Source organism: Balaenoptera acutorostrata, chromosome 9 (genome assembly GCF_949987535.1).
Source record: "Balaenoptera acutorostrata chromosome 9, mBalAcu1.1, whole genome shotgun sequence".
In the NCBI taxonomy this organism is placed as follows: domain Eukaryota; kingdom Metazoa; phylum Chordata; class Mammalia; order Artiodactyla; family Balaenopteridae; genus Balaenoptera; species Balaenoptera acutorostrata.
This window is the reverse complement of record NC_080072.1, coordinates 8,990,034-9,015,517: the sequence shown is the minus strand read 5'-3', so window position 1 is coordinate 9,015,517 and position 25,484 is coordinate 8,990,034. Positions and strand designations below refer to the sequence as shown.

Sequence of the window (25,484 nt, the reverse complement as noted above, 5' to 3'; positions counted from 1 at the left end):
TTAAATGACAGAGGTTAAATAATGGAAAACAGATCACTAGATGCTAAAGGTAGGAAAGGGAATGACAGGAGCAAGGGTTGGTGGTACACTTATAAGAGTACTAAAACAGGATTTCCTGTGGAGAGGGAATTATTTAGTATCTTGACTATGGCGGTGGGCACAGGAAGCTACAGGTGATAAAACTATACAGTTCTAATTACACGCACACACAAACACAAGTACAGGAAAACCTGACTGGGGAAATCTGAATAAGATCAGTAGACTGTGTCACTCTCAATATCTTAGCTGTGATTATTATACTATAATTTTATAAATATTATTATTGGGGGAAACTGAGTGAAGTGCACACAGATTCTCATTATATTTTTTCTTGCTACTGCATGTGACTCTTCAATAATATCAATAAACATTTCAATTAAAAGTATACCAGATTGGAAGTTGTAGCATGTAAACTGTAAGCATAAGAAACCTGGAATTGTTATATTAATATAAGTAAAATACATACTGGAAATCGAGAAGCATTACTAGATGTAAAGAGGCCAGGAGCATCTTGATAAAATGACCAATTCATCAGGATTCTGACCAGTAGCACATAAAAGATCCTTAATATATTCTGTAATGGAAAACCTCAGAAGATAAATCCTTAGGTGAGCTCACCTCTGTCTTTCTCCAGTATCTCTATTTGAAGGAATTTACAATTATTTTGAGTTCTGGGTGTGACTGAAACTGAAGCACAATATCAGTTGCTAAAAGGTAGTAATTGCACCATATTCCACTATGCTTTAATTAGAAACAAAGGATTATATTTTGTTAATTATTGTAATTTAAAGTCAGTATAAACAAGAAAAACACTTGCTTTCTGTTCTTTCCCCAGAAAAATCATAAAGCATTCACTTCTGTGTCTCTCAAATTCCATTTTCTGGAAATGACTGAAGATTGTAGCAGGCATATTTTAGATTATTTAGAGACCATGTACATGCCAAAGTCCAATGTTGATTTTACAGAATCACTGAGAAGAATCACGTTAAGTGAGTAAACCTTTAAACAGATTTAATGTTCATCAGATAGAAGTATCTTTGGTAAATAATTTTCTCTATGACTTTACTTAAAAAACGAATACCTTGTGATTCCAGACAGATTGGGGAAACTGCTTCCAATGTTCTGGTGCAGTAGCGAAGTGACGAGAACCATTGATGAGAAACTGATGTGAGGTCACATAGATTTAGTGTGAGTTAATGAAAGGAAACATTTTTCTCCCTTTGAACTTATCTCTACAAATTCATTGTGAGTTTTCTTGAAAATTGCCTCTTCACAATGGCCTTTGAGAAGCTCCTGAATGAAGTTGGTGGCCTGGGAAAATTCCAGATCATTCAGATGGTTTTCGTTCTTCCTCCGGTCATGATAGCAGCCTGTCACATACTGCTGGAGAACTTCACTGCAGCCATTCCTGGTCATCGCTGCTGGGTCCCTATCCTTGATAATGACACTGTCTCTGATAATGACACTGGGGTCCTCAGCCCTGATGTCCTCCTGAGAATCTTCATCCCGTTGGATTCTAACTTGAAACCAGAGAAATGTCATCGCTTTCTCCTCCCCCAGTGGCAGCTCCTTCAACTGAACGGGACCTTCCCCAACATGACTGACCTGGACACAGAGCCCTGTGTGGATGGCTGGGTGTATGACCGAAGCTCCTTCTCCTCCACCATCGTGACTGAGGTAAAGGCCCCATTTACCTCTTCTGAGTACATGGTGTGGGTGTTTAGAATAACATAAATAGGCACTGTTCAAATATTCAGTTACTGAGTAGATAGTATAACCAGCTCTCTTTTATTCTTTCAGTGATTGTTTATCTTTTTAATTGCCAAACACTTACATTACAACTGAGGATGATGAAATCAATAAACCGGTTATGAATTTTACTATCACAAAGCTTAAAATTTAATGTGAATATTGACGTTTAGACAAGGATATACTTAATATAATGTGTGAAAAATTATTCTTGGTCACTTGTTCTCAGTCTAGTTGCAATTGGAAATATTTGTATTAACTTTAAAAAATTCCATTTCCTGGGCTTCCCTGGTGGCCCAGTGGTTGAGAATCTGCCTACCAATGCAGGGGACACGGGTTCAAGCCCTGGTCTGGGAGGATCCCACATGCCGCGGAGCGACTAGGTCCGTGAGCCACAATTGCTGAGCCTGCGCGTCTGGAGCCTATGCTCTGCAAGAAGAGAGGCCGCGACAGTGAAAGGCCCACGCACCGCGATGAAGAGTGGCCCCCACTTGCCGCAACTAGAGAAAGCCCTCGCACAGAAACGAAGACCCAACACAGCCATAAATAAATAAAATAAAATAAATATAAATAAATAAATTAATTAATTAAAAAAAATTCCATTTCCTGACTGATTGTCAGAGAAACAAATCAGAATGTATTTCACTATAGGTGTGATCCAGGCATCAGTGATTAAAAAAAAATAAACAAACCTCAATTTTTCCAATGTGTGACAAAGACTGAGAACCACTGAGGTATGCAGTGCTCAGTCAGTATAAAGATTGGCCCTGGTATAACCTGGGAGAGTGAGCTGAGGATCTAGAGAAAGCCATGCTTAAGCTGAGACATGAATGATACAGATGAGTAGATGTAGTAAAGGAAATCAGAGGGAGTGTTCACTGAGGGCTATTGGAGTGAGTGCACATCGAGTGTTAAAAGATGCTGTGAAGCTCCTCTGTGCTGGTTTCCTTCTCTTCCAGTGGGACCTCGTATGTGATTATCAGTCACAGAAACCAGTGGTTCAATCCCTATTCATGGCTGGAATGCTGGTGGGGGGCCTCATATATGGCCATCTCTCAGACAGGTGAGTGTCTCCAGATCACTGCTGCCATTCCTCTGTGGTGTTTCCACAGTTTATGATTAATTGTTTCATAAAGATTCTTTATTGAGTACCAATATACAATTTATACTGTTGTGGGTTGCCTTGGTTCCAAGGGAGCTATAGATGGAAATGCAGAATTAGAATCATTGTGATGAATGTCATTTTGTTGCCACAGAGCTCTCTGTACTGGACACAGAAATGACCTCTTCATAAGATCTGGGTGCATTTCAGAATAGTAGTTAGAGGTGAGTTACCATAAACTTCATTTATAAAGGTGAGAAGGAGTTACCAATGGGAAGTGAGAGGAAGGTGCTTCAAGACAGGAGGTTCTGCCTGTTTGAAGAAACAGCATTGTAGGCCTTTCCCAAGGATTCAGTGAGCTAAATGCTTGTGGGTTCTCACAATAGTCCTCATATCATGATTACCCCACTGTAATTAGTATTGATTTCTATAAAATTTGTGTGCTCAGTGAGATGGTACTGAAGTTGAATTAGAAATAATTGTGGCTATAACTTCTATGCTTAATTTTGTAAGAGAAAAAAGCCTCATTAGAGGTAATACTTTCAACAATATAAGGTAACTAATCTATAGAACTCAGGAGTCATAATTTTTGGAGCGAGAAGTTTGGGTTATCCTGTGCCTGGCAGTGGTCATCCAAAAGTAAGAGGACCAGCATGGTTGCCGCATACTCAAGTCTCCCATGGGGGAAATGGAAGTCTTAAAGTATCCCTTGTCATCTGTAAGCCTAACATCCTTTAATCTTACAGATGAAAATTGTGGACTCTGAATGTGTCACCTCTCGAATCATGATTCTGTTCTATTGGTTTATGTGTCTCTTTATATGCCAGTACCATACTCTTTTGATTATTATAGCTTTGTAATATAGCTTGAAATAGACAATGTTCTGCTTCTAGCTTGGATCTTCTTTGTCAGGATTGCTTTGACTATTTGGGTTCATTTGTGATTTCATATAAATTTTTGGACAGTTTTTTTCTGTTTCTGTGAAAGATGCCACTGGAATTTTGATAGATGTTGCACTGAATTTATAGATGGTTCTGGGTAGTGTGGACATTTTAAAAATATTAATTTTTCCCATCCATGAACATGAGTTCTTTCCATTTATTTTTGTCCACTTCCATTTCTTTCATCATCTTGTTTTTTTCAGTGTCCAGATCTTTCATCTCCTTAATCATTTTATTGTTTTTGATGCTATAGTAAATGGGATTGTTTCTTTTATTACCCTTTTCAGATATTTCATTGTTGGTATATAGAAATGTGTTTGATTTTCATAAGTTGATTTTGTTTCCTGCAACTGTACTGGATTTGTAGATAAGTTCTAACAAAGTTTTTGGTTGAGTCTTCAGGGTTTTCTATATACAAGTTCATATCATCTGTAACAAAAAGAATATAATTCCTTCTTTCCCATTTGCATGCATTTTACTTCTTTTTCTTGTCTGATAGCTCTGATTAGGACTTCCAGGATTATGCTGATAGGAGTGGTGTGAGTGGGCTCCCTTTATTCCTTTGAACTTAGAGGAAAATCTTGCAAACTGTCACTACTGAGTACGATGTTATCTGAAGGCTTGTCATATATCACCTTTATTGTGTTGAGGTATGTTCCTTCTACACCCAATTAATTGAGCATTTTTATCATGAAAGGATATTGTATTATGTAAATGGATTTTTCTTTATCTTTTTTTTCACACACACACACTGTATTTTATTTTTACAAGAGATAAATAGACTGACACCAAGCAGTGTAAATGGATGACCACAACAAAAGCAACAATGATTGCAATTACCAAACATGAAACACACTCATACTATGTCATAATATTGACATTCAGTCCAGTAATCCTCCACTGTAACAGCTCCTTTACTTTGCAGTGAAAATTGATTTGTATATTCTTTGCCTCTGAGTCCTTGTGGGATTTTTTTAAATTCAAACAGAAAGTCACAAAAATTATAATCATCCTCATCAGTTCACTCAGTCCCATGTAATTAATTTTTTTTTCATCTTGATCTTTTGTTAGCACTTTTATGAGTTCATCAGTTTTTCATTAGAGTTCTGAAAATGCTTATTCATTCAGTTCAGCAGTACAGTTACCAGAAACCTGTACTTGTCAGAGTCTTTTCTATGAATTCCTTGAGGATGAAACCCTTTTATAGGAACATATTTGCAAAAGCATCAGAGTACACCCAGAACTGTCTGTAAATGACAAAAGACTTAAAAATGACCACAGTTAAAGATTTGATGAAAGTTCATAGTAGTGCAATTGACAAGGAAATTTAGTTATTTCTGAGATATACATTTTAAAGTAATAACTAGAATTATGACTTATAACATTATACCAGAACATATAAGATTTTTAGAAATTTCATGTAATGTCTGAAACATTTATATTAACATATTTCCATACAAATAACCCAATGAAAGTTTAGTATTAGTTGTTTTGTTTGTTTTTTTATACTGCAGGTTCTTATTATTCATCAATTTTATACACATCAGTGTATACATGTGAATCCTAATCGCCCAATTCTGGATTCTTCTTTATCTTTTGAAATGATCATATGATTTTTAACTTTCATTCCATTAATATAGTGTATCACATGTATTGATTTCCATATGTTGAACTCCTTGCATCCTAGGGATGAATCCCACTTCATCATATTGTATGACCATTTTAATGTGCTGTTAAATTTTGTTTGCTATTATTTATTTATTTTTTAAAAATAAATTTATTTATTTATTTATTTTTGGCTGTGTTGGGTCTTCATTTCTGTGTGAGGGCTTTCTCTAGTTGTGGCGAGCAGGGGCCACTCTTCATCGCGGTGCACGGGCCTCTCACTCTCGTGGCCTCTCTTGTTGCGGAGCACAGGCTCCAGATACACAGGCTCAGTAGTTGTGGCTCACAGACCCAGTTGCTCTGCGGCATGTGGGATCCTCCCAGACCAGGGCTCAAACCCGTGTCCCCTGCATTGGCAGGCAGATTCTCAACCACTGCACCACCAGGGAAGCCCTGGTTTGCTATTATTTTGATGAGAAATTTTTTGCATCTATATTCATCAGAGATGTTGGACTGTAGTTTTCTTGTTGTGTCCTTATCTGATTTTGATATCTTGAAAATTGTGGTCTTCTAAAATGAGTTTGACCATAATTCAAAAAGATACATGTACCACAAAGTTCATTGCAGCACTAGTTACAATAGCCAGGACATGGCAGCAACCTAAATGTCCATCAACAGATGAATGGATGAAGAATATGTGGCACATACATACAATGAAATATTACTCAGCCATGAAAAGGAACGAAATTGAGTTATTTGTAAGGTGGATGGACCTAGAGTCTGTCATACACAGTAAAGTAAGTCAGAAAGAGAAAAACAACAGGAAAATGTATGCTAGTACACATGTATGGAAACTAAAAAAATGGTACTGATGAACCTAGTGGCAGGGCAGGAATAAAGATGCAGACATAGAGAATGGACTTGAGGACACAGGGGGAAGGGGAAACTGGGACGAAGTGAGAGAGTAGCATTGACATATATACACTACCAAATGCAAAACGGATGGCTAATGGGAAGCTGCTGCATAACACAGGGAGATCAGCTCGATGCTTGGTGATGACCTAGAGGGGTGGGATAGGGAGGGTGGGAGGGAGGCTCAAGAGGGAGGGGATGGGGGATATATGTATACATACAGCTGATTCACTTTGTTGTACAGCAGAAACTAACACAACATTGTACAGTAATTATACTTCAATAAAGATATTAAATTTAAATAAATAAATAAATAAATAAAATGAGTTTGAGACTGTATTCTCCTCTTCAGTGTTTTGGAAATGTTTGAGAAGAGTTGGTGTTTATTCTTCTTCAAATGTTTGTAAGAATTCACCTGTGAAATTATCAGGTCTTTTAAAAAAAGTTTAAATATAGTCAATTTATAGTATTGTATTAGTTTCAAGTACATAAAATTGTGATTCAATATTTTTATAGATTATATTCCATTTAAAGTTATTACAAATTAACAGCTACATTTACCTGTGCTCTACAATTTATCCTTGTGGCTTATCTATTTTATTCATAGTAGTTTATGTCTCTTAATCTCATCCCCTATCTTGCCTCCCCCCGCCCTTCCCTTTCCCCATTGGTAACCACTAGTTTGTGAGTCTGTTTCTGTATAATTACATAATTCATTTGTATTATTTTTTAGATTCCACATATAAATGAAAACACAGAGTATTTGTCTTTTTCTGTCTGACTTTTTTCTCTAAGCATAATACTCTGTAGGCCCATCCACAGTGTTGCAAATTGTAGAATTTCCTTCTTTTTTATCATTGAGTAATATTCCATTGTATGTATATATGTATATATATATAATATCTTCTTTATTCATTCATCTGTTGATGGACACTTAGGTTGCTTTCATATCTTTTCTATTGTAAATAATGCTGCTATGAACATTTGTATGCACTTATCTTTTTGAATGGTGTATTTTTTCTTTTCAGATATGTATCCAGAAGTGGTATTGCTGGATCATATGGTAGTCTATTTCTAGTTTTTCTTCCATTGCAAGAACATGGTGTATCTCTCCATCTGTGTCATCTTTGATTTCTTTCATCAGTGTCTTACAGTTTCCTGAGTACATGTCTTTTACCTCCTTAGGTAGGTTTATTCCCAGGTATTTTATCCTTATTGTTGCAAAGGTGAATGGGATTGTTTCCTTAATTTCTCTTTCTGATCTTTCATTGTTAGTGTATAGTAATGTAAGAGATTTCTGTGCATTAATTTTGTATCCTGCAATTTTACCAGATTCATTGATTAGCTCTAGTAGGTTTCTGGTGGCATCTTTAGGATTCTCTATGTATAGTATCATGTCATCTGCAAACAGTGACAGTTTTACTTCTTCTTTTCCAATTTGTATTCCTTTTATTTCTTTTTCTTCTCTGATTGTCGTGGCTAGGACTTCCAAAACTATGTTGAATAATAGTGGTGAGAGTACACATCCTTGTCTTGTTCCTGGTCTTAGAGGAAATGCTTTCAATTTTTCACCATTGAGAATGATGTTTGCTATAGATTTGTTGTATATGGCCTTTATTATGTTGAAGTAGGTTCCGTCTATGCCCAGTTTCTGGAGAGTTTTTATCATAAATGGGTATTGAATTTTGTCAAAAGCTTTTCCTGCATCTATTGAGATGATCATATGGTTTTTATTTTTCAATTTGTTAATATGGTGAATCACATTGATTTATTTGTGTATATTGAAGAATCCTTGCATCACTGAGATGAATCCCACTTGATCATGGTGTATGATGCTTTTAATGTGTTGTTGGATTCTGTTTGCTAGTATTTGGTTGAGGATTTTTGCATCTATATTCATCAGTGATATTGGTCTGCAATTTTCTTTTTTTGTAGTGTTTACCTGTTTATATTTTCTATTTCTTCCTGGTACAGTCTTGGAAGGTCATACCTTTCTAAGAATTTGTCCATTTCTTCCTGGTTGTCCAGTTTATTGGCATAGAATTGGTGTAGTTTCTTATGATGCTTTGTATTTCTGCAGTGTCTGTTGTAACTTCTCCTTTTTCATTTGTAATTTTATTGATTTGAGTCCTCTACCTCTTTTTCTTGATGAGTCTGGCTAAACATTCATCAATTTTGTTTATCTTCTCACAGAACCAGCTTTTAGTTTTATTGATCTTTGCTATTGTTTTCTTTGTTTCTATTTCATTTATTTCTGCTCTGATCTTTATGATTTCTTTCCTTCTACGAACTTTGGGTTTTGTTTGTTCTTCTTTCTCTAGTTCCTTTAAGTGTAAGGTTAGATTGTTTATCTGAGACTTTTCTTGATTATTGAGGTAGGATTATATTTGCTATAAACTTCCCTCTTAGAACTGCTTTTGCTGCTTTCCATAGGTTTTGGATCATGGTGTTTTCTTTGTAATTTGTCTTTAGGTATTTTTTGATTTCCTCTTTGATTTCTTCAGTGATCTCTTGGTTATTCAGTAATGTATGGTTTACCCTCCATGTGTTTGTGTATTTTACTTTTTTCCCCCTGCAATTTATTTCTAATTTCATAGAGCTTTGGTCAGAAAGATGCTTGATATGATTTCAACTTTCTTAAATTTACTGAAGCTTGATTTGTGACCCAAGATGTCATCTATCCTGGAGAATGTTCCGTGTGCACCTGAGAAGAAAGTGTAATCTGTTGTTTTCGGATGGAATGTCCTATAGATATCAGTGAAATCTATCTGGTCTATTGTGTCATTTAAAGCTTTTGTTTCCTTATTAATTTTCTGCTTGGATGATCTGTCCTTTGCTGTATGTGAGGTGTTAAAGTCCCCAACTATTATTGTGTTACTGTAGATTTCCTTTTTATAGCAGTTAGCATTTACCTTATGTATTGAGGTGCTCCTTTGTTGGGTGCATATGTATTTATAATTGTTATATCTTCTTGTTGGATTAATCTCTTGATCATTAAGTAGTGTCCTTCCTTGTTTCTTATAACATTCTTCATTTTAAAGAGTATTATGTCTGATATGAGTATTGCTACTCCAGCTTTCTTTTGATTTCCATTTGCATGGAATATCTTTTTCCATCCCCTCACTTTCAGACTGTATGTGTCCCTAGGTCTGAAGTGGGTCTCTTGTATACAGCATATATATGGGTCTTGTTTGCATATCCATTCAGGCAGCCTGTGTCTTTTGGCTGGAGGATTTAATCCATTCACATTGAAGGTAATTAACAGTATGTATGTTCCTATTACCATGTTAAAAATTATTTTGGTTTTGTTTTTGTAGGTCCGTTTCTTCTCTTGTGTTTTCCACTTAAAGAAGTTCCTTTAACATTTGTTGTACAGCTGGTTTGGTGGTGCTGAGTTCTTTTAGTTTTTGTTTGTCTGTAAAGCTTTTGATTACTTTGTTGAATCTGAATGAGATCCTTGCTGGCTAGAGTAATCTTAGTTGTAGGTTCTTCCCTTTCATCACTTTAAATATATCATGCCACTCCCTTCTGGCTTGTAGATTTTCTGCTAAGAAACCAGCCGTTACCTTATAGGAGCTCTCTTGTATGTTATCTGTCATTTTTCCCTTGTTGCTTTCAATAATTTTTCTTTGTCTTTAATTTTTTCGATTTGATTACTATGTGTCTTGGCATGTTTCTCCTTGGGTTTATCCTGCTTGGGAGTCTCTGGCTTGGATGAACAATCATCCAAGTGCTTTCTGGACTTGGATGGCTATTTCCCTTCCCATGTTAGGGAAGTTTTCGACTATAATCTCTTCAAATATTTTCTTGCATCCTTTCTCTTTCTCTTCTCCTTTGGGGACCCCTATAATGTGAATGCTGGTTTGTTAATGTTGTCCCAGACATCTCTTAGGCTGTCTTCATTTCTTTTCATTCTTTTTTCTTTATTCTTTCCATGGCAGTGATTCCCACCATTCTGTCTTCCAGGTCACTTGTCCGTTCTTCTGCCTCATTTATTCTGCTATTGATTCCTTCTAGTGTATTTTTTTCATTTCAGTTATTGTATTGTTCATCTCTGTTTGTTTGTTCTTTAATTCTTCTAGGTGTTTGTTCTTTAATTCTTCTAGGTCTTTGTTAAACATTTCTTACATCTTCTTGATCTTTGCCTCCATTCTTTTTCTAAGGTCCTGGATCATCTTCACTATCATTATTTTGAATTCTTTTTTCTGGAAGGTTGCCTATCTCCAATTCATTTAATTGTTTTTCTGGGGTTTTATCTTGTTCCTTCATCTGGTACGTAGCCCTCTGCATTTTCATTTTGTCTGTCCTTCTGTGAATGTGGTTTTCCTTCTACATGATGCAGGATTTTAGTTCTTCTTGCTTCTGCTGTCTGCCCTCTGGTGGATGAGGCTATCTAAGAGGCTTGTGGAAGCTTACTGATGGTAGGGGCTAGTGTGGGTAGAGCTGGATGTTGCTCTTGTGGGCAGAGCTCAGTAAAACTTTTCTGCTTGTCTGCTGATTGGTGGGGCTGAGTCCCCTCCCTGTTGGTTGTTTGGCCTGTGATGACATAGCATTGGAGGCTACAGGCTTTGGTGGGGCTAATGGCAGACTCTGGGAGGGCTCATGCCAAGGAGTACTTCCCAGAATTTCTGCTGCCAGTGTCCTTGTCTCCGTGATGAGCCATAGCCCTGGCCTCTGCAGGAGACCCTCCAACACTAGCAGGTATGTCTGGTTCAATGTCCTATGGGGTCACAGTTCCTTCCGCCTGGGTCCTGATGTGCACACTACTTTGTGTGTGTCCTCCAAGAGTGGAGTCTCTGTTTCTCCCAGTCCTGTCAAAGTCCTGCAATCAAATCCTGCTAGCCTTCAAAGTTTGATTCTCTGGGGATTCCTCCTCCCATTGCCAGACCCCCAGGTTGGGAAGCCTGACATGGGGCTCAGAACCTTCAGTCCAGTGCATGGACTTCTGTGGTATGATTGTTCTCCAGTTTGTGAGTCACACACCCTGTGGTTATGGGATTTGATTTTATTGTTTGCGCCCCTCCTACCATCTCATTGCAGCTTCTTCTTTGTCTTTGGATGTGAGGTATATTTTTTGATGAGTTCCAGTGTATCCCTGTTGATGATTGTTCAGAAGTTAGTTGTGATTCCAGTGCTCTTGCAAGAGGGAGTGAGTGCATGTCCTTTTACTCTGCTATCTTGAATCCAACACCAATACTTCTTGAACTCTTCCATAAAACAGAAGAGGAGGAAAACTTCCTAACTCATACTATAATACCAGTGTTCTTATGATATCAAAGCTAGATAATGACATCAGAAAAACGAAAGTTACAGAGCCATATCCCCTCTGAATATAGACCTAAAAATATTCAACAAAAAGCAAGCAAACTGAATCCAGCTACATATTAAAATGTTTATATACCATAAACAAATAGGATTTATCCCAGAACTGCAAAGGTGGTTCATCATAAGACAATCATCCAATATAATATACCACATCAATACAATGAAGGAAAAAAACCTATATAATGTCAACTGATGCATAGGAGGCATTTTATAAAATCATACAATTTTCTTGGTGAAAATAATATAGGAATTAAATGTAACTTCCTCAATATTTTAAAGGGTGTTTAGGAATAAAGCTACAACTATCACTACAGTCAATGGTGAAAGAATATTAACTTTCACACTAAGATAAGGAGAAAGATAAAGATGTCTGCTTTCATTGCTGTTATTTAACATCATACTGTAAACCTACGTAGAGCAATTAGAGAGAAAGAGAAATAAAATTTACCCAAAGTAAAAAGGAAGAATAAGAATATAATTATATATATATGTATATATATATGACATGATCATATATATATAGAAAATTCCAAAGAATGCCCAAGAAATTCATTAGAACTAATAAACGAATTTAACAAAGTTGCAGGGTACAAAACGAACACACAAAAATCAGTTGTTTTTCTATATATTTGAAGTGAACAATTTGAAAAGAAAATTAGGAAATGTATTACCCATACATCATCTTCTAAAGGAATAAAATACTTAGAAATAAATTTAACCTAGGATGTAAAAGGCTTGCACATTGAAAACTATACAGCGTTGTTGAAAGAAATGAGAGAAGACCTAAATAAATGGAAAGTATCCCATGTTAATGAGGTAGGAAGACCTAATATTATCAATGAAGTCAATCATATTTAATGCAACTACAGTTTCAATGAAATCACTATCAAAACTCCAATGTAATGTTTTTCTAGAAACAGAAAAGCTGAAACATATTCATATGAAATCAGGGCTCCAAATAGCCAAACAATTTTGAAAAAGAAGAGTAAATTCAGGGGACTCATGCATCTCAGTTTCAGAACTACAATAAAGCTACAGTTACCAAATATTATGGTACTGGTATAAGGATTGACATACAGACAAATGTAATAGAACTGAGAGTTCAGAAATAAACCCATACATTTATAGCCAACTGTCTTTTGACAAGGGTGCCAAGACCATTTAATGTGAGAAAGAACAGTCTCTTCAGCAGATGGCATTGAACAACTAAATGTCCACATATAATAGAATAAAGTTTTCTGTTCTAAATTATTTTCTTGATGATGATAGTGATTATGAACATGATTATTTGGTGTTGTGTTTGTTCTTATGTATCCCATTTTCTGTTTGGGGGAAATTATTTGATGCTATTTTTAAATATTGCAGAGGAATTCCTAATACTAAACACTGTCTGTCTGTTTTTATTACAGACAATGGGTTTATATTTACATTAGCACATCTCGTTTAGTCCATGTTATCTCTACTAAGACCCTCTTTTCTTGATGCCCAGTGAAGGACAAAATTCACTTTTCCTTATTTGTCTTTCACCTTCTTTTTCCCTTCATTCTCCATTTTACATAATTCTTTCCTGTGAGAGATTGATATAATAGCCACTGTCTGGGTTATGGTGCTCTTATATTCTATTCTAGGAAAGCACATTACTTGAGGTTTATAAATACAGATTCAACAAAGAGTGACTCTTACATAAATCTTCAACCACTTTGATGCATTGCTTCACTGATCATTTGCATCAGTTGCATCTTCACCTGTCTGGTGCTAGAGACCAAAGTACACTTTTAGCTCTCTTGTGTTCTACACACTATACAGACTCTCCACTATGCTAAATACATATGTTATTACAATGAATGCTCATGGTATATTCCAATTTCCAACATTGTAGTTTCTTTTGTATGGTTTCACTTCCCGTCAGAGTCCTCCTGGGGATTGGATGATGAAGTTTTAGTAATATTAGTCTGTAAACCAGAGTGTTAGTATGAAGCTATTTCCGTTGCTGATTTAGCTCTTGTTTACTCAAGGTTTCAGGTACAAAGAATCACTTGTTAAAACATTGTCTAAATTTCAAAGTATGCTTTGTTTTCTTAATTTTTTTTTACCACAAATTATCATTGCTCCCATAATCTAACCTGCCTCTCTGTTTCTTAGGTTTGGGAGAAAGTTGATTCTCAGGTGGTGTTTGCTCCAGCTCGCCATCTCTGGGACCTGTGCAGCCTTTGCTCCCACCTTCCTGATTTACTGCTCACTACGCTTCTGGTCCGGGTGTTCTACTGTGGTCATTATAACAAATAACTGGATGCTCAGTAAGTCAACAGTTTTGATTTTCTTGATTTTCCAAACCTTGAATTTAACCTTGAAATTTCACCCTTATGTGACATTACTATCCCAATTGGGTTTTCTTTCAGTTGTAGAGTGGACAAGGTCCCAATCAAAAGCCATGGTAATAACACTGATAACCTGTGCCATTAGTATTGGACAGATAATGCTGGGAGGACTGGCTTTTGTCTTTCGAGACTGGCATACCCTGCAGCTGGTGGTGTCTATACCATTCTTTGTCTTCTTTTTCTCCTCAAGGTATGAGCCTCTCTCTCACTCCACTTAAGGAAACCTAGGATGAAAATGCATATTGAATTGGAATATACTGATTTTCTTATTCCCTGGACCCTTTCCTGTTGTTTTGACCTAAACCAGGGTTTCTCATTTGTTCACTCTGATCAGTTTGAGATTTGAGAAGCAGAACAGGGAGTAACAGTGATCTTCCTTCCAGGGAGCTCTAGGTGTTTTCTGCCATTTTGCTTCCTAAGTCTTACCCAATATTGTGGTCATTGAGTTATTCCAATATTATTTTTCTTATAGACTTGAAGATATACCTTCAATTTTTTGGCTTTGGAATGAAAAAGGTACAATAAAGTTTTCCATGATTTTCCAGATGAAATTGGATAAAGAAGAGGCAGAAAATTTATTCATAGAGCAATTTAACAAAATAGCAACAGAATTTCTCCAGAAGTGAAAATGACATGCAGATTGGATGACTTACATTACGTGTTCAACACTCCCTCTTCCCTTAAATAATTTTAACAAATATTTATTTATGGATAATTCCATCCCTACACTTAAAACCACTCTAGGGAGAATTAGCTTTAGTAGATCACAGAAAGATGACTACAGGCTTAATATAGTGAGATGAGTACAGAGAGAAAGAAGAGTGTAATCCATGTCAGACTCATCTGCTAAGTCATTCTATTCTCATAACAAGGAAGATGTGCTTATTGTTTCCATTTATTTATAAGAAAACTAAGGTAGATGTAAATAAGTGACTCATTTATGTAGTTAGTTACCAATACTTCTGGTAGTGGCAGGAGTATTCACAATATTTGTTGGCCTAAAAGTTTACATAATTTGGGGACTTCTTTTTTCAAAATAATATACATTATGAATATATACTATGGCACAAAGTTTCCAGATCTCATGCTAAGCTTTGGAAAGGAATTATGCAAGTGAGGGACTCTCAAACTTAAGCTTCATAAGCCCCTTGGAAAATCTCCTGGTGAATAAGCAGAGAGGCAATTTGAAAGCAAAGTCTGTGATCCTATGCATGTAGTACATTTTTTGCCTTCCATCCAATATCCACCACTTCAATTGGTGGTGGTTATTGGATGGAAAGTAAAAAGCATATGTTGTAATTAACCATAGGACAAATAAGCAAGAGATAGTTGACTGCACTTTTGTGCCCTTCTTTCATCAGGTGGCTGGTGGAATCTGCTCGGTGGCTGATTATCACCAATAACCCAGATAAGGGCTTAAAGGAACTTAAAAAAGTAGCACATAGAAATGGAATAAAGAATGCTGAAGCAGCCCTGAACATGGAGGTGAGCAGGAAGGGGAAGGTGGTTATTGGGTTGGAGAGAAGACACAAATTGACACTTGCCTTCTCCTTATTATAGATAGACAAACTGCTTTTCTAACAAGGGCAGCTAGTTGAGAATGCAAATTCCCTGGTCTGTCATGGCCATCTCATAGAAAAGAAGCTGTGAGCACTGTACAGAGCTTCTTCCTATAGCTCAATTCCTGATCTGACTCTATACCCTATGTACTCTTCTGGGTGCCCTGCCCACCTCTGTGGCCTCATTTTCAAAATATCATTGTTGCCATTTAATTTCCTGGCGTCTCCCTTAACTCCCTGCATCCTTCTTCACCCCATGTTCACTCCTGTGATTACATGTGTAATATGTTACGTTATAAAGAAAGGGAACACATCCCTCCTGTCCTATTGGGTGCCAGTGCTCATCACAATGCCTGGCACTGTGTTGGCAAATGACACGTTTGTCGTTCTTGAAGGGTTTCAGAGCGACCATGCAGGAGGAGCTGGAGGCCGCACAGACCAAAACTACTGTATTTGACTTGTTCCGCACACCCAACCTGCGTAAGAGGATCTGTCTCCTGCTCTTCGTGAGGTGGGCTCCATGCAGTGCATGACAACATTCAAAGAGTGGGGACATGAATCTATGTATTTCATAGGTTTTAACAGTGCTGTGAGAGGGAGGCGCTGATTTGGAGAAAAATTGAGGAAATCACACCAAATAACACTCACATGAAACTGATTATATGATGAAAAGTTAGTTAGGTCATATCACACTATCAGTCTTTCTCTGGAGATTGATGTTGAGAACTTCTATCATGGTACAGATTTGGGCACTTAATTTTCTTCATTTTTCTTTCAATTTTAATTGAAGTAAACGTTGTAAACAGAAACATGAAGAGGTCAGAAATATATACAAATCAATGAATATGTCAGTATGTAAAAAGTTAGCCAACATACAGATCAAGATAGAAAATCCTAATTCCCCAAGACTTCCCCTCAACTATCTGGTACAGCAATATTCGCCACCTCCACACCATTGCCTGACTCTGTTCTCTCCTTACAGCCCTCTCCTGTGCCAAATAAAACTTAACAGTGGTTCTGATCTCCTTCCCTGCAGATGAGTGTTGCCTGATCTTGACCTTCACATAATATAAATGATAGAAGTGTTCTGTGACAGGCCGCCTTTCCTCATGATCATTCATGAAGAGCCATCCATTCTGTTGCATGTAACAGTAGGTTGTTCTCCTCCCTAGTGCTTTAGTTTCCATTAGACGAATACACTACAATTTCTCTATGTACTTCAATATTGATGGACTTTTATTTGTTCCCAATTTGGATACAGTTTTTTGTGTGTTAGCACAAGGGCTTCTGTTAAAGTCTTGCTCCTTATCTCTTGAGGGGATATAAGTATTTACTTTGGTATAGTCAGGAGGAGAAATTTTAAATTCTGAATTTTTGAAGATTTACACACATGGACAAAAAGCACACAGGACCATAAACACCCACCGCCAAGCTTAAGAAAGTGACTACTGAATAGTATAATTTATCTTTCCCAGACATATCCTAGTAGACTGCTTATTCATTTAACTACATTGTGCTTTTTGACCTTTTCATATCCACTAGGACACAGACTTACGTTTCTGAATTCTAGATAATCAGAGTGGAAGGGAAAAGTACATATAATGATAAAGAGAAGACCTGTTTGCAATTGCTGTGTTCTGTGATGGTTTTTTCTATTTTCTTTTTTAACATCTTTATTGGAGCATAATTGCTTTACAATGGTGTGTTAGTTTCTGCTTTATAACAAAGTGAATCAGTTATACATATACATATGCCCCCATATCTCTTCCCTCTTGCCTCTCCCTCCCTCCCACCCTCCCTATCCCACCTCTCTAGGTGGTCACAAAGCACGGAGCTGATCTCCCTGTGCTATGCGGCTGCTTCCCACTAGCTATCTATTTTACGTTTGGTAGTGTATATATGTCCATGCCACTCTCTCACTTTGTCCCAGCTTACCCTTCCCCCTCCCCGTATCCTCAAGTCCATTCTCTAGTAGGTCTGCATCTTTATTCCCATCTTGCCCCTAGGTTCTTCTGACCCTTTTTTTTCTTTTTCTTTTTTTACATTCCATATATATGTGTTAGCATACGGTATTTGTTTCTCTCTTTCTGACTTACTTCACTCTGTATGACAGACTCTAGGTCCATCCACCTCACTACAAATAACTCAGTTTTGTTCCTTTTTATGGCTGAGTAATATTCCATTGTATATATGTGCCACATCTTCTTTCTCCATTCATCTGTCGATGGGCACTTAGGTTGCTTCCATGTCCTGGTTATTGTAAATAGAGCTGCAATGAACATTTTGGTACATGACTCTTTTTGAATTGTGGTTTTCTTAGGGTATATGCCCAGTAGTGGGATTGCTGGGTCGTATGGTAGTTCTATTTGTAGTTTTTTAAGGAACCTCCATACTGTTCTCCATAGTGGCTGTATCAATTTACATTCCCACCAACAGTGCAAGAGGGTTCCCTTTTCTCCACACCCTCTCCAGCATTTATTGTTTGTAGATTTTTTAATGATGGCCATTCTGACCAGTGTGAGATGATATCTCACTGTAGTTTTGATTTGCATTTCTCTAATGATTAATGATGTTGAGCATTCTTTCATGTGTTTGTTGACAATCTGTATATCTTCTTTGGAGAAATGCCTATTTAGTGTGATGGTTTCTTTTATTGCAATACCTAAATCTGTCTCTCTCTGGGTGAAATAGATCTTTTAGGTGGACTCCTTTCCCTTAGATGCTCTTTGGGTAAAAGGTAGATCCTCAGTGGGAATCTTTGCTTCCATTTCTGATGGCACAGTTGGTACATATTTGCTTTCCTGAATTCTTACATTTTCTTTTAGCCCCAAGGACTCTGATATGAACTTTAAATTTCCCAGAACTGTGTTTGAAACCAGGACACTATGCTTCCAGTCAAGGGGACACAGGTAGTTTCTTTGCAGTTTCAGTCACTAGTTGAGAAAAGGGAAATGCTTTACAGTATTGGGGTTGGCGGAATAGAGGGAGGACTCACAGCATACAGACAACTCTCAAAAAGAAATGATTTCCCTCAATTTTAAGTTTTAATGCTCATATATTCAAATTCTCTGTACCATCCAGTTTGGTGATTGAGTCAGGTTATGTTTTCCCGTCACTGCCAACTCTATGCTTAGGGACTCAAAAAAAAGAAGGACAAAAGGAATATCGTTTTCCTTTATAGCCATGTTATTTTAATGGTAACTTTATTACCCTAAAAGGAAGTGTTATACAAATCAGACTAGACCTTTATTCTTAAATATTGATCATTGGCTGCCTGGGTCAATATAATAATCGACTGCAACACGTTGGCTCTAAATCTTACAGTTTGTGTCTTTCCTCTTTTGTTCACTACAGATTTGCAAGCACAATACCCTTTTTTGGCATCTTTATCAATTTACAGCACTTTGGGAGCAATATTTTCCTGTTCCAGGTAATCTTTGGAGCTCTCACTGCCTTAGCCCGATGTCTTGCACTTCTAGTATTGAATTATATGGGCCGTCGAGCAACCCAGATGCTTTTCATGTTCCTGGTGGGACTTTCCATTTTGACCAACACGTTTGTGCCCCAAGGTGAGAGAAGACTGGACTTTGGGGAAAAAAGTGTCTTTTTCCCACCCTTCAGGGATTGCATTGGTCACACTTGTCTGAAGTCAGGTTTGAAAAGATGTACCAGTTATGCGCTAAGTATTCCCCTAAACCAATCTGATGGTTTATGAGAAATTCTGCTAAAAATTTTTGGGAAAAAAACTAAAGGTCAGCGAGGGGCAAATCAGGCATATGTTCATCTCATCACATTGTGAAGTGTCTTAAATTGGTACAATTTATCCCAGATTATTTCTCTAGGACAGCAATTGTTTACCTGCCTTTTGTCCATTCACACTTCAAATAACAAACATGGAGGGCTGAGGCCTTGCAGTGATCCCCCAGGTGAGGACACAGCATGGTCACTCCCTCTGTTTGGGCTCTTCATTACCAGCTTTGATGACTAGTCACTTCCCCGTCTCTACATACCCACACATGAGTGTGGTGTTAAGTCACCATGACTGCAGCTCTTGCTCATGAGAGTCTCCCAGGAAATGAAAAAAATCCCCCTTTTTCAAGGAATGAAGGAGTGAACAGTAGGAATAGAATTTAAGCAGATTAAAATCCTTGTCCATTCCCTGTTAGATTACTTTACAAGTTAATAGAAAGATGGTATGTAATGATTAGTAGAACCTTAGTGGGCACTATGCTTCACCATCTCCCAATGCAAGAATATGCTTCACAGCATTACAGATGGGTGGACTCTGCTCTTTAGAATATCATTAATGATGCAGACTTACTCCCTTACACGAGAGTTCTTTCCAATATTATAAAGCTATAATTAGATTTCTTTTTATACTGTGCAGAAAACCGTTTCTCTGAAATTTTTTTTAGTGGTCCCAAATTCTTTTTTTCCAAAAAGAAGTTTCCATTCTTGGTTCCTCATGTCTAACATTGATGTAGATCCAGCTTCTCTTCAGCCTGTCCACTAACAGAAAGGCCCTGTCCTTCTAGTACTCTCTTGTGCCATATTCACCCCATGGCAGTGCTGTATCTACACTAGGTTGACTGACTCATTGAGGTTTGTCTGGGACTTTCCAGGTTTTATTAATGAAAATCTCACATTGCTAAAACCTCCTAATTCCCAGGAAAACCAGGATGACTGGTCACTTTAAATTCTGCACTTTAATTGTAAAGTCCTCAAGGTTAGAGCTGAGACTTAGACCCAGTAATTGTCCACATGACAGTCCTACCTTCTATAATAAGCATAGAGCAAGTACTGGACAGAATAACTAAAAGCAACTTTCTGCCACACTCACCTTTTCTTCTTCTTCTCTGGCAAATCTCAGATATACAGAGAGATTTGCTACAATTAACCGAGATAATTTTATGTACATTTTACAACCTATGTTGATAACTTTATCTTTCTCAGTTTATAAAAGACTCCATGATCCTGCTACTGTAATATTTTCTACAATCTATTTCAAACATACAAATAACCTGTAGAGTTGTTTGTCTTGAATAAATTTGGTGGATGCTGATTCCTTGAACACAGCTTTCTTAATCTCACTGGTCTTCCTCTCTCTAGAAATGCAGACCCTGCGTGTGACTTTGGCAAGTGTGGGAATCAGCTGTGTTGCCGCTTCTATCACCAGTTATTCTGTCCACTGTAATGAACTCATCCCCACTCTCCTCAGGTATAAGGATTTTTTATATCCTTCCGAAGCCTGAGTAAAGATTGATATATAGTGTCCAGTAGTTTAATATAATTTGTGGTTTAGGAAAGGGACCAGGAAAATGTTCTAATTCCACTAATAATAAGGTAGTAGTTGCCCATTTGTAAGTTCCAGTTATGAGTGTAAAACAGAAATATAAAGCACCAAACATATTAGAAACTAAAAACAAAAACAAAAAGTGGATTTAACCTTAATTACTGTGTACTTGAGGTTGGCTTTGGATATGGATTTTCTAAAAAGTGACTTTTTATTGTTTATCATCTAATAGCTGTAAACTGTACTACTAGAATAGAAAAATGGAAAATCAAAAATAAAGAACTTTGAATATCCCTCCAGGGCCAAAAAATAGGACTTTCCCAGCTAATTGATGCTTATTGTGGAATAACATAATAAGAAATTTTAATTATAAAGCAATTATTTGTAATAGTAATAGTAACAACATACTAAAAAACAATTGTCACCAAAGTTTATCAAAAAAGCTGACTTGATGCCATGTACTGTGCTAAGCAGTACTTCAATACATCTGTTTTTATTAAAATGATGAAAATGGGTCTTAACACATTTTGACCTTGTCAAAGGCAGCTAGAAAATCACAGAGCAAATCACAAAAACGAGTGTTTTCGTAAAGCCCACATATGTAATAATTGTGTTTTAGTGTGTTCCATAATCACATCAAATAATAGATCATAAGTTACATGTGTGGATTTTTACTGGATTATTATGTATTCTTGTTTACCCCTCAGGGCAAAAGCTTTGGGATTAGATGTAATGGCTAGTAGGTGTGGGTCAGCACTGGCCCCCCTCTTGATGACCCTGGTGGTGTATCTACCCACTCTGCCCTGGATCATCTATGGAGTATGTCCCATTATTGCTAGTCTTGTTGTCCCTTTCCAACCTGAAACCAGAAATCTGCCTCTGCTTGACACCATCCAAGATGTGGAAAATAAGTGAGTAATGCTTCTAGCCATCCCCTGGGAGAGACTGTGTGCTTTGGATCTGTGAGTGAGAAAGACAAAACACAGAATGGGTCCCTCAGACCACTGGGAAGGCTGAGCCTGCCTGGGATACTTCCATCTTGGGTCATTGCCTTCACAAGTGGCAAGGTCATTTCTAACCATTGTGAGTTCCAGTCTAGACTGCAGAGATTCCTCTCTGCTTTGTTCTCATTGGTAGTTTTAGTGCTGAAGAGACAGTAATTAGATCTGTTGTGAGGGCATATCCTACCTGCCCTCATGATAATATTTCATGATCCTCAGATCCATAAGAGTAGGGGATATAAAAGGAAAAGAAATGGGATGACCAGTGAAGGAACAATGTTAGGAAGATCATGTTGAGTTAAAGACTCTTTGATGATGGCCATTCTGAAAATCTACAAACAATAAATGCTGCAGAGGGTGTGGAGAAAAGGGAACCCTCTTGCACTGTTGGTGGGAATGTAAATTGATACAGCCACTATGGAAAACAGTATGGAGGTTCCTTAAAAACTAAAAATAGAGCTACCATACGACCCAGAAATCCCACTACTGGGCATATACTCTGAGAAAACCATAATTCAAAAAGAGTCATGTACCACAATGTTCATTGCAGCACTATTTACAATAGCCAGGACATTGAAACAACTTAAGTGCCCATCGACAGATGAATGGATAAAGAAGATGTTGCACATATATACAATGGAATACTACTCAGCCATAAAAAGAAACAAAATTGAGTTATTTGTAGTGAGGTGGATGGACCTAGAGTCTGTCATACACAGTGAAGTAAGTCAGAAAGAGAAAAACAAATACCGTATGCTAACACATGTATATGGAATCTAAAGAAAAAAAAAAAAGGTTCTGAAGAACCTAGGGGCAGGACAGGAACAAAGATGCAGACATAGAGAATGGACTTGAGGACACGGGGAGGGGGAAGGGTAAGCTGGGACGAAGTGAGAGAGTGGCATGGACATATATATACTACCAAACATAAAATAGATAGCTAGTGGGAAGCAGCCGCATAGCACAGGGAGATCAGCTCGGTGCTTTGTGACCACCTAGAGAGGTGGGTTAGGGAGGGTGAAAGGGAGACGCAAGAGGGAGGAGATATGGGGATATATGATTCACTTTGTTATAAAGCAGAAACTAACACACCATTGTAAAGCAATTATACTCCATTAAAGATGTTAAAATAACTTTTTAAAAGAAAAAAAATAAAGACTCTCTTTGAAAAGATAATAAAGAAATAAATCTTGTGTAGGTGCTTGCAAGATTCAGGCAAATTTTGTCACTACAAGTAATGGAAAGTATCAAGGATGGGGAAAAAAGAAACTGGTAAAAGTCTTTTAATATGAGGAATATGCTATCTTCGTAACCTAGGGCTTCAATAATAAAGTTCCAGAAACTGAGTGAATTAAACAACAGAAATGTATTGTCTCACAGTTCTGGAGCCTGGAAGTCTGAGCTGAAGTTGTTGGCAGGGCCATGCTCCCTCTGAGGACTCTAGGGAAGGGTCTGTTCCAGGTCTCTCCTGGTTTCTGGTAGTTCCTTGGCTTGTGGCAGCTTAACTCCAGTCTCCACATGGCGTCTCCCTGGCATGTCTCTACGTCCAAATATCCCCTTTGTATAATGACACCAGTCAAATTGGTTTAGGGGCCCAACCTAGTCCAGTATGACTTCATCTTAATTAATTATATCTGCAAGAACCATGTTTCTAAATATGGCAATCTCATATTCTGAGATACTGAGAGTTAAGGCTTCAGCATATGAATTTTTGAAGGGACACATTTCACTGCATAACAAATGGGGTTAAGATTTTCAACTCACCCCTTGACTTCCCAAAGGTGTCTTTGGTCAGAGGTCTAAAAAGACCAAGTGAGAGCAGCACTTTCTAACTGCTTTCTTGGGTCTGCACAGTCAGCAGAGCCTTTTGCAGGATGAGTGTCAATCTCTCATGGATTTTACTGGATTATAAAAAGCTGATGGGGCTTCCCTGGTGGCGCAGTGGTTGAGAATCTGCCTGCTAATGTAGGGGACACGGGTTCGAGCCCTGGTCTGGGAGGATCCCACATGCCGCAGAGCAGCTAGGCCCGTGAGCCACAATCGCTGAGCCTGCGCGTCTGGAGTCTGTGCTCCGCAACAAGAGAGGCCGTGATAGTGAGAGGCCCGCGCACCGCGATGAAGAGTGGCCCCTGCTTGCTACAACTAGAGAAAGCTCTCACACAGAAACGAAGACCCAACACAGCCATAAATAAATTAAAAAATAAAAAAATAAAAGCTGATGGTTAAGGATCAGTTTGTACTTGTGCAGGGATGGCATCCAAACTTATTTTATTTTTTTCTATTTTTTAATGTGTGTTTTTATTTGCTAATTGGTTGGTTGATTTGGTTGTTTCTGTTTTGTTTTTCCAGCAAAAAGTTCTCAAGAGAAGCAAATGAAAAAGATTTCTACATTAAAGTGACAAAATTTTAAGTGGATTTCATGAGATGACTGGTGAGGAAAATAAAAATATGAAGAAAAAAATGGGAGTTTTCCTTTATCTTTACATACTAGCAAGAAAATATCCTGGAACATGAATCTCATTTACAATCATGGCATTAATTTGCAATTAAACATATGATTTCTTGGAACATGTAATTCCATGATCAGAAAAATGGTACCCACATAGAATGTTAGGAAACATTTTTTCCTCTTCTATTCCTGAAGGAGTTGGCGTAAAATGGGTAATATGTCTTCCTTAAATAGTTGGTAAAATTTCCAGTGAAGATATCTGTAGTTTTCTTTGTGGGAGAATGTTTAACTATAAATTTATTTTGTGTAATAGATATAGGACTATTTAGTTTATCTTTTTCTTCATTAATAGTTTCTCTCCTTATCATGGATTCTATTTTCCTATAACTTTACTTACCTAATTTTTGATGGATGCCAAGCATTGTTTCTTAACTTCTTGGGTGCTAGATAGTTTTTATTCCTAAAAATATTATTGAGTTGTTCGGGTTATGCCAAAGTGACTTGAAAACACTGATCTTTTTGGGTCTGGGGGAAATCCTGTGGAGTGTCTACCAGGCAGCTCTTTGGACTCATCCACAGGCTATCAATACTGGAGGGGCTGAAGAACCATGGGCAAAAGGACTGTCTGGAGTTATCTCCTGGCTTGCTCACCAAATATGTAACAAAACCAGGTTTGTTTGCCCATCGAACAGCAAGCCAAACACTGAGTCACTGACATTTGCAACAGAGAAAGTGTTATTTGTGAGGTAGCCAAGTGAGGGCACAGGAGAATAAATCTCAGATATGCATCTCCAAAGGCCAGAGGCTTGAGATATTTATGATATAAAGAAGCAGAGTGGTCTCAGGCATTTGGAAAGGTGATTGGAGATTGGGGAAAGATGAAGTAACTCATTTCTGTGCAGGTCCAGCTTTAGGGTCAGTGGGCTCAGCTAGTCTTAGCCAGGTGTATTGGGCAGGAGCTGACTCCAAATTTTTGGAAAACAACTTAAGCCCCCATTACTATAGTGACTCATACATCAGAAGTATTATCTATAGGGGTGGTTAGAAGTCTGATGATAAATTATGTAGGGTTCATGAAGTTTGGAGGGTTTACAGTTAGAGAAAGGGGAAAAAATACAAATGAAGTAGGCT

At 37.5% G+C, this 25,484-nt stretch overlaps 1 protein-coding gene across 1 annotated transcript; it reads left to right on the top strand.

Moving 5' to 3' along the window:
* The first annotated feature begins 1,159 nt into the window (after positions 1-1,159).
* Positions 1,160-24,342, top strand: SLC22A10 (solute carrier family 22 member 10). Its single transcript, XM_007174365.1, has 10 exons — positions 1,160-1,716; positions 2,748-2,851; positions 13,816-13,970; positions 14,073-14,241; positions 15,413-15,536; positions 16,006-16,121; positions 18,965-19,179; positions 20,720-20,828; positions 21,611-21,814; positions 24,254-24,342. Exons 1-10 carry the CDS (start codon positions 1,315-1,317, stop codon positions 24,312-24,314), a joined length of 1,659 nt encoding a protein of 552 aa, XP_007174427.1. The 5' UTR covers positions 1,160-1,314; the 3' UTR covers positions 24,315-24,342.
* Positions 24,343-25,484: the final 1,142 nt, after the last annotated feature.

What these genes read in the sequence shown, in the direction of transcription:
- SLC22A10 (XM_007174365.1), top strand. Translation starts at nt 1,315, where the DNA reads ATGGCCTTTGAGAAGCTCCTGAATGAAGTTGGTGGCCTGGGAAAATTC. An exon ending in TGTCTCCTGCTCTTCGTGAG is followed by an intron (nt 16,122 to 18,964) that starts GTGGGCTCCATG and finishes TGTTCACTACAG; the next exon opens with ATTTGCAAGCACAATACCCT. An exon ending in CTCATCCCCACTCTCCTCAG is followed by an intron (nt 20,829 to 21,610) that starts GTATAAGGATTT and finishes TTTACCCCTCAG; the next exon opens with GGCAAAAGCTTTGGGATTAG.